A 13452-nucleotide genomic window follows, 5' to 3' on the forward strand; every position below is an offset into this window, starting at 1 on the left:
ACATAGTATGGCTTTGATATGTGAGTCTTTTCCTCCCCTCAGGAGGAACTCCCATGAATTTAAAAACATTGCCCTTTCTCAGCAAAACTGTGATAGATATGCACCTCAGATAAACCAGCTGAAAAAGAATGCTGTGGTTTTTTCAGTGAAGTAATTGTAATGCCTTAAGTGGAGTTTTGGAATATCTCTGAAGATTTAATTCATTTTCCTTACTCTGTTTAAATGTATTTTAAATATTCATATAATAAACATACATAGCAGAAAATAGTCCCTAATTTTATAAATTAGATACTAAAACCTTAAAATGCTAGTAAGAACCACTAACAAAGAAAAAGGAACACAGAAATAGTCCATAATTTTATAAATTAGTTACTAAAACCTTAAAATATCAGTAAGAAGCACTAACAGAGAAAAAGGAACACTGGCATACTCTCTGAAAGTTGCATATTACTTCTTAAGAACAAGAACATGCAGTGCTGGTACAATTAACATCCTATAACCAAATTTCATGTTCTTCAGTACTTGTAGCCCCCTTGATATTAGTATGAAATTCTTGGTAACTTTGATCAACTGCTGCTAAAAACAACACAAGTTGTCACTGTCCTTGAGTGTGCATCAGTCCTGCAGGACAGGGATGAATACTTGTTCTGTTCCCACATGTAAACAATACACATATAACATCCTGCTTCCCACAGCTAAACTTGTACAAAACTTCAGTTTGTTTGAGAGAACATATTTCCACGAGACAATTCCCCAAATCAAAATGAAACTTATTGGTTCGGGAGGAAAGATGTACCAAACATTTGCTTGAATGAAAACATCTGCTTTTCCCTTCTGTGCCTGTTTATGTCTATGAACATGCCAACTGGGAAACCCACTTGCACAATTCAAAAACCAGAAGTCTCAGCCTGTATCATCAGTGAGTCATACCTTAATTTAACTAAATTGACTCTTCTCCCTTCTGTTCCAGAAATATGATTCCCAGTGTTGCCCAACTGGCTGCGTGCAGCTAACCAGGTACATGTGTTTAGTATCACTTTCAAAGGCTTTCTTGTTTGCCTGCTTTTTGAAGAGTCTGTACACGTCCACCCCATTTGGTGTCAGGCTGCTGCTGGGCTCACGTGGCTCCAGGAACAGCCCAGCAGTCCTCTGAAGGGAAGACATGGGAACAGCCTGACATCAGGGGAAGGCTGCCTCTCTCACAGGAGAAAAATCATAAACCAAAGCAAGTTTGGCTTCATTAGAGTCCTGGATAAACCAGAGGTAGAATGCAATTTATTTTGTTTTAATGTGCACTTTTATGGTTGGCAGTGGTTAGATTTTCTCTCTGTGAGTAAAGGAAACCGATGAATAACCTCATTATGCCAATACCACTTTGCACCTTCTCCCTTGATCTTAAATGTAATGTCTTGGCTTTCATCTATTTTTACAGAGACAAAAAGAAATATCATGCCCCTGTCATTTTCTATGTGTTAAAATTTTCCATTTCTCTTAATGAAACTAGAATAAGGTGAGGGGAGTGTTTCTTTTTCTGACTCTTCTTACATTAAAGAGTCTTAGGGTTGTGTTCATTTCTACCCAGCTGTGCTGTTTGGTAAAACTTGCATAAGCAATATCTGTGCTATTGCTGGAAACAGCTGAGAGAAGCTCACCAATCCAAGCTCCCTAGGGCCCAGCCCCACACCTTCTCCCTAGGACAGAGGGACATCACACAGCTGCCCCAGGTACCTGCTGTTCACCTGTCTCCTGAAGTAATAAGAGGCAGAATGTTATTTACCAGGTATTTCAGTATTAACTCAACCTTATTTAAAAGTTACTTTCCACTAAGAAAGCAACTACTGAACAAACCTTTTAGCTGTTTCCAGGGACTGCTGTTCTGCCAGTTCCTTCTGCAGTTCCCTTTCCTTGGCCTCCTTCTGCCCAATAGGGCAGTCCTCAGGCACAGTGAAGAGTGACAGTGCATCTTTGCTGTCTTCTTCCCGCAGAACTTTAGCAAAGACCTTCTCTGCCAGAAGTCGCACGTGCTCATCAACCTCCGAGATGTTCAGCTTTGGAAACTGTCGGGGCATCTCGGCTGGGAAGGGAGACAGGTGACAAAGTTACAGCTACAGGAATGCAGATATGAGGGAGACTGGGCTTTTTTTCAGAGCTTAGGGCGAAAGCAGAACAAAGGAGAATGCATAATTTAAACTAGTATGCAGTACACCAAGAACCACGGGTATCCACTCCACTTTTGGAGCCATGCTAGTTTTCACACCAGGAACTCCTCAGTATGTCCACAAAAACTCCTAAGAAACGTCTGTAGAGCTGTGCCAATGGATTCCACTTACTTGCACAATCAGACAGGCTATTATCTGTGCTATAGTGCACACTCAGCTGTATGTACTTGCACTGAACATGGAAATGGCATTCACTCAGTTGCCTGACTTCTTCCTTGCTCAGCAACTTCAAACCAACAGGCAAGTTAGAAAAGAAGGTTGCACATTTCTACCAAAGCCCATCCCTTCCACAAATCAGTAAGTCACAGAGCTGCTGTGAAGTAAAACAGTTGCAGAACAGGAGCAAATATGCTGTAGTTAACTCGGTGACTTTTTTCCGTTCGTTTTTAGCGGTTCATATCTTGCTTTTGAATGCATGTGGGAAGCAGATAGGATACAGACTTTCGTTTCTGCTTGGCATTTAAATATTATTTTTCAAAAAGAAAAATGTTTTATATTTTAAATTTTTAAGTAGCCTTTCATCATAAAACACTTTCATTTTTTTCCAGCATCACTACTAAAACGCCATCTTTAGAGTTTCTTCTGTAGTTTCCTGGCTTTATCTTTATTCCGTTTTCATACAACGAAGAAGGTGAATTTTAACATAACTTGCAGCATTCCAGAGGGGAAAAAAATACAGTGCTGGTAAGCTACTGACCAGCATTATTTATTACGTACTGTAATGCTTTCTGAGTGCCTTCAGTATGATGGAGTTTGTAACAAATAAGATTAAATTCTTATTACATAAGTTAAAAATAGCAACGAACATGTCACAACAAATGGATCCAAGCACTGCCAGAATGTGAAGTCTGGGTCCAAAACTGGAATTTCAGTATCCTTTTTGGTTACAAAAAGGAAAACATATTCAGTAAGATGGTATTCGTTAAACAACGACATATGCTGGGAGTCAGCACGGAGCGTGGCAGGTTTTTATCACTCCAGGCACAACTTATCAGGGTCCCCATTACAATTTTTCTGCAGGCATGCTGTAGGTTTCACATGCTGACATGTGATCCTTTTGATACGTGAGCCCCTTTTCAGCCTAAAAGACTCTAATTAATGTCCACCTGTTTTCACAGTTGTTTTCAGAACAGTGTTACTTTTATTCTAAAAGCCAATATAGTATAAAAAAATTGGTAAAACTTATATTGGACCATAACGTGGCAATTTAGTGATCACCTACATTACTTGTCATTCTTATTTTGTAAGAACCAATTCACAGCCCAGTGGAAAAGCATGGCAGGTGTTAAAAGAACTGTGGATATGACTTTGTGCTGGTTTTCTGCCTGCAGAGTACTTGTTTTTTAATCAGTATTAAGTCCTCATAAAATCCAATATAACTACAGAAGAAATTTAAAAATGCATTCATGTTTAGCTGAATGATGACAATGCACTACAATGCCTCAGAAGCATCCAAACTTAGATTCACTTTCTCCATTTCAGCCCTCAATGAAGTCATAGCAGTCTTTCCACTGACCCCAATGAACACGGCTGTCAGCAACAGTACCTGCCTCACATGCTGCTGCCAGCAGGAAGGGCCTTTGGGTCCACTTCAGCCAGGCAAAAACTGTCTTTGTGGCTACTGAACTACAGTAAGAGTTCTAGCAATACTAGTTCAAAGTGAAATAATAATGTTTCTGCTGCTGCTAAATCAGCAATTTAAATATTTTCAGTACTAGCAGAAAAAAAAAAAATCAGTGGGCTGTATGTTCATCATTGGCTGAACATTTTTCTAGTCTAAATGAACTTTTTCCTAGAGCACTGTGATCAGAACCAGAAATGCAGTAGGTAACATACTGCATGAGAAATCATACTGTATTTTAAGTTCTTACAATAAGGCAGTGAGAAAGCAGAAAGTATAGACATAAGTAAAAACCTCTACTGACCAAGTTTTTTTTCTTACTCCATTCTCCACTCAAGCACGACAGAAAAAGGCATAAAACAGTTTGAAATGTAGGTTCAGCCACATCACTGCTAGGTCATGTCACTGAAATGAGTCTAATAAACCTAAAATAGTCATAAGGCACTTCATGCAATACTCGTGCAAGCTGTGCCATCCCAAACTGGAAAAGGGATGAAGCCCTTGTATCCAAGCATCCTTCTATAGAAGTGCTGTCCTTTGCCCAAGGTGAATGAACGACAACTACACATCTTAACGGGATGGGGAAGGGTAGGAATGCCTTCCAGTAAATGCTCTTTTGCTAAATATCTCGGTCTCACAGAAAAGCTGCTTTGGGTGCTCTTTAGCTCTGCACCTATGCAGAACAAGAGAAACCTATTTCCCCTGAAGCAAGCTGCATTAAAAAAAAAAAAAAAGCGATGGAATGATTTCTTAAAAAGCAATTATCGAGCAGGAATTTAATGGGTTTGCATACATAAAGAGCACACGCCACGACAGCCGCCGCCGCCGCCCCCGATCCCCCGCGGGCAGCGCCGGGCGCCGCATCCCCGGGCAGGTGGGGCCGGGCCCGCGGGCGCCGCCGCCGCAGGAGCCCCGCACGGGTCCGTCCCCGCCGGGGCGGCGGCCACCAAGGTCACCGCCACCGCCCCCGCCCCGGGCAGCCCGGCGGGCACTTACCGAGCGGCCCGGGCAGAGCCATGCCGGGGCCGCGCCGGGCCCCGCACCGGCGCTCCCGCCGCCCGGAGAGACGCCGCCGGGAGCCGCCGGCGGAGGACAGGGAGGAGGAGGAGGAGGCGGAAGGAGGAGCCGCTCCCGCCAGATGCCGCCGCTCCCGCTGCCGCATCCACCCGCCGGCCGCCCCGGTACCGCAGTGCCGCGCCGGCCCTGCCCCGGCCCTTTATGGCCCGAGGGGCGGAGGGGCCCCCTCGCCGCCGCTGCCTCCGCCGCAGGTGGGGCGGGCAGGGGTGCAGCCCCCGCCGGGCGAGGCTCCGGCCCCAGGGCCGCCCCCCGCGCCCTGCCCGCGGCCCCGGGGGGGCTGCGCTGCCCGGCCCGGCCCCGCCCCGGCGCGGGGGGCGAGCGGCGGGCGGGGCGCCCCGTCCCTACCTCGGTGCGGGGTCTCCGGGAGGACGCGGCGCTTCGGGCTCCGGCTGCACCTGTGGCGGGGCAGGGACGGCGCCTCCCCCGCGGCGCCGCGGCCTCGGCGGGAGCCGGAGGAGCGGAGGGAAGTCTGCTTGTTCCCTTCCCCGGCCCCTTCCCCTTCGGCGGCTTCGAGGCAGAAGTGGCTCTGTCACATGTCCCCCGGCCGGCGCGGCGGGAAAGGAGGGCGGGAGGAGAAGGAGAGAGGGAGGGAGGGAGGGAGCTGCCGCCCGGCCCACCTCAGCCCGCCCGGGCTCGCCTCAGAGGTGTCACCTTCCCGGGCGCCTCTTTCAAAACTCCTCAAAAGGCGCTTTAATGAAGAAAAACTTTGGTTCGAGAGCAGAGCGTCGCGAGGCTGGTGCGGAGGCGACAGCCGAGGGGTGTGCTGGCCATGTGTCCCCACAAGAAGTGTTTTCATCGGTGTCCGCCCTTCAGCGGAGCAACGCGGTTGAGGCGCTCGTCTATGTTTAAAAAATAAGAAAAAAACCCGCCAAACCCCGAAAAACTTACTGGGTAAATAGCCCAAGGCAAATAACTGAAGCTCAAAACAAGCATGATTCAGCAGGTATGAGGATATTAATATGTGAAATGTTTTGACCTTATTTTGAGAGGTTCTGGGCCCCAAAGCTGAAAACTTTATGCACTTCTTTGATAAGTTTTGGTTACAATACTTGGAGTCTAGTCTGAAGACATTTAGGTATAAAAGTATCTTTATGATGCAGGGAGGCACTGGGAATGAAGTGAAGAACAAGGTACTTTCTGTAAAAAGACAATCAGGGTAAAGGTAGATCTCCCAAGACGTGAGGGATCAGGTAGTTCTGCAGTAGTTCTGTGTCCCCCCAGCTTGGTTAAGCATAGAAATGCTCCATTCATAAACCTCAGCGGATTTTGGCTTCAGAAACTCCTTTACTTCACACAGTTGGTGAAAACACGGAAATGAAAAGAAAGGAGGTGACCATACCAAGTCTGAGTTGCAAAGAAGACCGGATATTTTGACTCTTTACACTGGTATCAGCACAATCACCATCATATATGCTCGTAAAAAAGGCTAAGGATTATGGCCCCAGCTGTTGTATGAGACATGCACCAATCCAAAGCATTCGAAAATGAGTCAGCCGTAATAACAATAAAATTTTTTAGAATAGCATCAATGCTACAAAAATAGGCATTGTTTCTTAGCTTGGGAAAAAAGACTTATGCTGCGTGTACGTGTTTCTCCCACAGTCACTCTGAATGTCTTCATCAGCTGCTGCCGGCTACACCCAGACGAGCCAAACACCACCCGGAAAACTGCATTCTGTAAGTGTCTGTGTGACTCACGGCTGCCCTGCCCACTCGATATGTGAGTAAAGAACACCTGTTGCTGCTGGCCATTCAGTGCACCCCTTGATTGCTGAGCTCTTAGTGCTGCATCCTCTCTCCCAAGCGCCTGCCTGAACTTGCCCAAACTTGCCTGCTGTCGTTTGCCTGGCAGTCTGGGCTCCTTGCTGTCCCTCTAATCGGAACTGTGCCCTGCCTGCTGGACTCAGGTATCCCACGGCTTCTCTTCTCAGCTTGGCAAATGGGGCTTGCCTCCACGCTTGATTTAATCTGCCTTCTGTGGGATGCAAGAGCCTGGAATAGTTCCCTCTTGTGCTGACTTCCTGCCAACTGCAGTGAAAAAATAACGGTCTCGGAGATAACTGTGTTTCTGCAGTTTTCTTTCATGAAAAGGGACAGCTCCGTATGCCCCTAGTGAAGAAAACCTTGCATTGTGAGTTCACATATTACAGAAGCCAGAGAATTAACAGAGAAATGAGACCTTAGAAATACCTTAATAAAAAAAAAAAACCACACTTCTGTGGTCACTGGAGTGCAAATCCGTAAGGATGTAGGACACTTTTTCTAGGTAACCACGAGTATTTAAATGAACTTTCCTTTTGTAACAAGTTGGAAACTCTTAAAGGCAAACTGAGATCATAACTTAGTAAATGCATCTGTAGTAACTGAAGCATTAAAAAGATACTATTGCAAGGTTTGTAATAAGAGCAGGATGGATTGTAAGAATAGGCTAATGGTAGTAAATTAAGGAGAAAATACTTCAAGTCCTCCCACATTTTGCAGCAGCAATAACTGTGATCAGTAATTTTACAAGGTGTGTTCAAAACATACATTTGACTGGTGGGTCCAGTTTCCTGTCCCATCTCTGCTCTCATAACGAACAATTCACGTGTATCTTTGGGGAATGGAAGTTAACATGAAGCTGACAGCAATGAAATAGCATATTTTCAACTCAGATGTTGTTGTACTCTTCCATTGGCACCTGCAAACCATAAAGCATTAAACTTTGCATCCAGACTTGGAACACCTCATGATTACAGTCAACACCTTGTTAAACACGTGCCCTCTGCCCCATGAAGGAGTCTTTCTGCCAGTCCAATTTCTGGGTAGGCTATACTTTTATACACCACACTGAAAGTAGTGCAGATGTCTCCATAATTATTTCAAATGTTGTGATTCCCGTTGCAAAATGTCAGTACTTTCTGAAGCCATCTGGGTGTTAGTTCACTTCTTTGGTGTAACAAGCACTAGTTCTCTCAGGTAAACTTTGCTATACGAGAAAAAAAGCTATCCACTTCCTTTTACCACAAAGTTACAGCTGATCACATTTATTTATGTGATTTTTTTAAAAAAATGTGTATTTCTATTGTCTTCAACTTGTTTTAAGCCTTATTTAGAGGTTACTCTTGGGTGACAGTATGATTGTTCCAGCACACGTGGTGTTGGACTGCTCTTTTGCAGTCAGTCTATTTTAACGAAAGGAAATGCAATAAAAGTTTTAAATTCCAGCATTTACTGAGGAATGCAATAAAATAATAAAAAAAGCCCTAAACATACACTATTACATTATTAACAATTATTTTTAGAAACAGACAAATCTTGTCTGGGAGGTGATTAAAGCTGGAATGAATACTCATCCAAATGGTCTCTCATTTTCACTTGAGATTGTTTCAGCTGTAATAACATACTGCTTTCATTTGAACGGTGCCTTAAAAGCTAATGGAATTTGAATTCATTTTGTAAATAGTTTCACATAACTGACTGTGATATTGATAACAACAAAACAACTAATGGATCAAATGAAATATTTCAATCTATAACGTGGCCATTAGTGGCACCCAAGCAATATTGGACCTGGTACTTGCTTTTCTGATCTTCAATCAGTTCAGTTAATGATATGCTTGGAGCACATGCATTTACTTATTGAAGACTTACTGATATTCCAACAGCAAAAAACCCCATGGTTAAATGAAGTTATCTCCAAAAGCCAGAGGGGAGATTCGTGCCAAATGTGAAATGTAGATGAATGGCATTATCAAATACTCTCCACTATAAAGGAAGAATCATTCGACTTTTTAAATGAAATAATGTAGAAAATTGTAATCGTTCAAAAGGAGAGAAAATTGCTCCACTCAGTTATTGAAATGATACAGAGCAAATCATATGTGTTCATTTTACAAAGCCAAAAAATCAAAAAGCATCATCTTTCTTATCCACTGCTTTTCATAAAGCTTGCAGAAATTATGTGGGCATATGAGTATTCAGTCCTGTAATTGAATTAGAGCAGTTAAGAGCTCTTGATACAGATGTTTGGGTCTTTCTCAGTATTGAGTTAAAGAGGAATTTGAAAATCCAGAAGCTTGGTTCCTACTCTAAATATAAGCAGCAAATTTTCAGTGTTTTGGGGATTGCCCGAGGCCATTCCAGAAGCCATGTGAGAGCAGAACAAGGAGGAGAAACCTTGATTAGGCCAGTTTTTCATAAACTCCATCTTGCATACTGGTTGTGTTCAGAATACAACCATACAAGGTACAGCTACACTTACAGAAAGTGCAAAATGTTTTTAAAATCACTTGCACTGACATTAGGACTGAGAGTAGGTTTGGAATCCAGTTTCTTGGGCTTTTTCAGTCAAGTGACATTCTCCCTTCTGAAAGGATACCTGTGAGTATAATTGTCCTGTAGTATGTTATTATGAAATAAAATACACACAGTATGCAAATATAAGTCTGTTTAAACCAGAAATAGAAGTAGGAACCATAGACATTGTAAAAGGATGTGACTGTTCAGCCACTGCTTTAAAACTAAACTGGGAAAGTATCTGTACAGTCCAAATAATAGGACTCTGAAGCAACATAACAGAAGTTTTCCATGAGTTTATACATGGAATATACTGTAATACTTTGTTGCACAAGAAAGCTTTACAAGCAAGATGGGACATTTTGGTGTGTTTGGAATTGTAAGCTGCCATTTGGATATTTGGAAAGCTTTCTTTCCAGCCACTTGGCAAATTCTTTGCTGGCATCAACTGCCTTGCCTTGTCACAACATATAAAACACTGATTTAAAACCAGCTTGCCTGAAACCTACTTAGCTTGGACTTTGCAAGTAGTTCCCCTTGATGGAAGACTGCCTTGCTCTGACTTTATACATAATTTATCTGAAATTCTGGAACTGTTCAAAGAAGGAGAGATCTGACTGCAGTAGCCAAACCTGTATGTGTAGCTGAACGGCCTTAAGTCTGATTCATAAAACGGAGAATTTTTGGAAAGTTACATTTCACCCCAGTTATGTGCAACACAGCAGAAATAGTTTTTAACCACCCCTCTGGTGTATAATGCTGTTTTACTCAGCTTTGTTTTAAGAGGAATTTTGTTTGCTCGGAATGCACATAAAATAAAATATTCAGCAAGCAACGGTCTAATAAATTAGACACTGCCAGGCCATGATAAATAATGAAACAGTGTAATTACAGCTCACAGAGGGAAACCCTTTGGTCTATTTTGGAAATCCCTAAAATAAAGAATATTCTGAACTAGGTCATTTCTGCAAAAGTCAGTGCTGGAATCTAACCTGTATGTTTAGAATTGGTTTTACATGTTATGTTTGCAGTGGAAATGCAAATAGTTCCATTAAGTGCTACTCATTTCTGCATTGGTATTACTTTTAGATGGCCACTGAATTTTTTTGTGATAATTTGTGCTAAGGGTTTGCCTCTGGGTTCTTTGGCCCTCCTGTTGTAAGCTTCCTTCCCAAACAACAGCTATCTGTGTGGTGCAGATGGAGCACATAACTGCCCAGAAACTGGGAAATGCGAGATATGGTTTAGATGTGACTTTACACAAAGGTCACGTATCCTTAAATGAACTCTGGGTTGTGTGTTGAACTGCAGTATTCCCTGTCCCTACTGTGTCTCCCCTCTTCTCTCTGTTTTACAAGTATATTTTCCAAGCCTCTCCTTTCACAAGAGCGAGTGAAACTCTGCAGCCTCCAACCCGGGAGTTCATTTGTACGTGGGGATTCCTGCTGACCATTTACAGCCCAAATAAACCTTCTCTGTGTTGCCTGTGTAGCACTAAGCAGGCAGAGTTGGCAAGAAACCCAACACAAAATTTTCGTACTCTCATGTAAGAACCTAGACTTTCACCTGGGAGTGGGAATTGCTCTATTATTTTATCCAGTCTGTCTGTGTAAAAAACAATCTGGCTGAGTAGCCAGGCCTGTGCTTTTATTTATGTTTTCACTGTTAGAGTGGTCAGGCACTGGAATAGGTTGCCCAGGGCGGTGGTGGAGTCACCGCCCCTGGAGATGTTGAGGAGGTGTCTGGATCCAGTTCTGGGCAATGTGGTTTAGTGGTGTAGGGCTCATACTGGCGGTGTTGGGCTGATGGTGGGACTGGATGATCTTAGAGGTCTCTTCCAACCTTGACGATTCTACGGTTCTGTGATTTTAGATGCGAAATGACTTACAAAGCCCCTGCCCTCTTTCCAAAAAGCCCGTCTAAGCTGTCAGCCGTGGGGATCCGCAGCCTGTGACACTTCCCATCTTTCTTGTTCCCTAGCCCGTAGGCAGAGCGCGGCACGGTTTGTTCCTGGGGGCGGTTCCCCGGGAGGGCCCCGCCGGGATGCTCCGTGCGCTCCGCTCCGCTCCCGCGGGGGCCGCTCGGCGCCCTCCCCGCGGCCGGGGCCGGGGCCGGGGTTATGTAAAGAGCCGCGTTACGCAAGGAATGCAGATTTACCTTACGTAACAGCCCGTGCCTGCCGGAGCCTCCTCTGTGCGTGCCACCAGCGCCCAGACATTAGAGGGAAAAGCGGTGTTGGCGCTGTCAGAGATCGCTCCGTCCGGCTCCGGAGTGACCTGTTTGCTGCTGTGGCTCTTCTCACTCGGGTGGTTTCCTGTAACTCCCGCCTCTTCCTTAGCCTTGGGGGCATTCCCTTCGGTGAAAATAAACAGCACACATACCTGAGTCATATTGGTGCCCTTCTCTGGGGATCTAAGGAAGACTTCACTGGTTCATCGTTATTGCACGGAGTGAAGTTAATCCAGTGTGGACAAAGGGAAATTGCAAAGTCGTGGGTATCTCAAGCACTATATTTCAGCTGCTGCCACAGTTAGAGGACCTGATTCCAATGCCTGTGTCCAAAGGCAGATTTCCAAGTCGCTTAAGTGTCTTCAGGACTAGAAAAAAGATCCCCATAGCTCAGAAGTCTGTCTCTAGGAGATATTAGGAGAGATTCCAGAGGTGGGAGCCTGTTGCTGTTTGTTTGCCCTCTTGTATGCAGGCAGAGCATCCTCTGGTGCTGAACGCTTGGGATACTTTCATGGAGTAGTAGATGCTGTCAGGGCTTTTGTGCTCGATGCCTCACTCAAATCCCTCTGTACTAATTTCTGATCCTGCAACTTTCCACATCTTTCCTTCCTGATTTAGTGACTGATAAGTTGGGGTGGGTGTGTGCGCTCTGTTTGGAGTGTTTAGGTTGGTTGGGTTTATGTTGGTTTGGGTTTGGGGTTTTCCCTTTCTTTAGCCTTTTTTCTCCATGGGAAGGCCTTGAATTCCGTAGGCACCTTGAAGGATTGGTGTACAGGAGTGCTCAGCTCAGGGCTTTGCTCTGGTTCTCTTCTTGGAGATTTTTGACCACGCACCTTCATACCCCTTCCCTTTTTCACGTGTTGCTAATGCCCAACCTGCCTCATCAGGAAAATCCCAGATGAACAGAAACAACAGTCAACAGACAGTGTCAAAGACAGAGCAACCCATTTTCTGTTGTGCCTCACCTGTATTGCTTTATAATCTTTACGAACTGGAACTGGAATCTGGACTGTCCTGATTGTTATCAGTCAGTGAATGTCTTCCAAAAATGAGCCCGGTTCTGTTTTCAACTCTGAGTGTTTTGGTGTCCCAACCATCCTGTGCTGGTGAGCTTGTTCTCCAGCTTCCCTGTGCGCTGTGAGCAGGGGGGTGGACATGATCCAACAGTTGTGTGACCAGACACAACACAGCTCTTGGAGCTTTTTGCTTTTGCTGGTTAAGAACAGCTCCAACCTGGACTAATCTCTTGAAGACTCAGGTAGCCAAAAGAGGCCAGAGTAGATGAAAGCAAATATGAAATGAAAGGTGACCTGCTGGGTTAGTCAGCTGTTTGAGTGGCTTATTCCTGTTATCTCCTGTACAATCCAGTGGGATAAGCAGAGAGTAGGGAAAGAGCCAGTTTGGTCAGATCCAGACAGAAGTGGGAGAAAAAAAGAGCTTTTAAACTGAGTGCCTGCCTTCCCTGTTATTGAGTTTCTGAGTTTCAATGAACTTTTTGTTTCCAAAACAGGAATATCAAAGGAGTCCAGAACCACATGAATTTCAACAAGGGGAAGTGCTGGATTCTGCACCTGGGATGGAGGAACCCTGGATGTACAGCCAGCCTGGAGAATGAGAGGCTGGAGAGCAGTGCTGCAGAAAGGGACCTGGGAGTCCTGGTCGATGGCAAGTTGAAGGTGAGTCAGCAGTGCCCTGGCAGCCAGGAGGGCCAACCCTGTCCTGGGGGAATCAGGCAAAGCATCACCTGGGGTCACCAGGGATCACCTGGGGTCATCCAGCAGTCAGCTGGGGTCATTTGGGATCATCTCAGGGTCATGCACAGGTCACCTAGGGTCATCCAGGAGTCATCTGGGATCATCCAGGAGTCATCTGGGGACACATGAGGTCATTCAGGAGTCATTTGGGGTCACCTTAGGTCATCCAGGGGTCCCCTGGGGTCATCAGGGTCTCATTTGGAGTCATCCAGGAGTCACTTGGGGTCACATTAGGTCATTCAGGGGTCACCTGAGGTCATCCAGGGGTCACCTG

At 45.0% G+C, this 13452-nt stretch overlaps 1 protein-coding gene and 1 long non-coding RNA gene across 3 annotated transcripts in view; one reads left to right on the forward strand and one right to left on the reverse strand.

Annotated features, from left to right (window-relative positions):
* The window catches only part of AMPD3 (adenosine monophosphate deaminase 3), a 32622-nt gene extending 27135 nt beyond the window's left edge, over nucleotides 1-5487 (reverse strand). The window contains exons 1-2 of one of the 2 annotated variants that reach the window (XM_032689999.1): nucleotides 5263-5487; nucleotides 1849-2074 (exon numbers count right to left, since the gene is read on the reverse strand). In XM_032689999.1, coding sequence (XP_032545890.1) covers nucleotides 1849-2069 — 221 coding nt within the window. In that variant the 5' untranslated portion in view covers nucleotides 2070-2074; nucleotides 5263-5487. Of the gene's footprint in view, nucleotides 1-1848; nucleotides 2075-4836; nucleotides 4897-5262 lie in introns of those variants that run through there. The other variant, XM_032689998.1, reaches the window with a different exon arrangement.
* Nucleotides 5488-5755: 268 nt separating this feature from the next.
* On the forward strand, nucleotides 5756-13069 carry LOC116787918. Its single transcript, XR_004357489.1, has 3 exons — nucleotides 5756-5860; nucleotides 6542-6637; nucleotides 12935-13069. It is a non-coding gene; the product is annotated as an uncharacterized LOC116787918 (long non-coding RNA).
* The last annotated feature ends 383 nt before the right edge of the window (nucleotides 13070-13452 follow it).

This window comes from Chiroxiphia lanceolata, chromosome 6, assembly GCF_009829145.1.
Source record: "Chiroxiphia lanceolata isolate bChiLan1 chromosome 6, bChiLan1.pri, whole genome shotgun sequence".
Taxonomy (NCBI): Eukaryota; Metazoa; Chordata; class Aves; order Passeriformes; family Pipridae; genus Chiroxiphia; species Chiroxiphia lanceolata.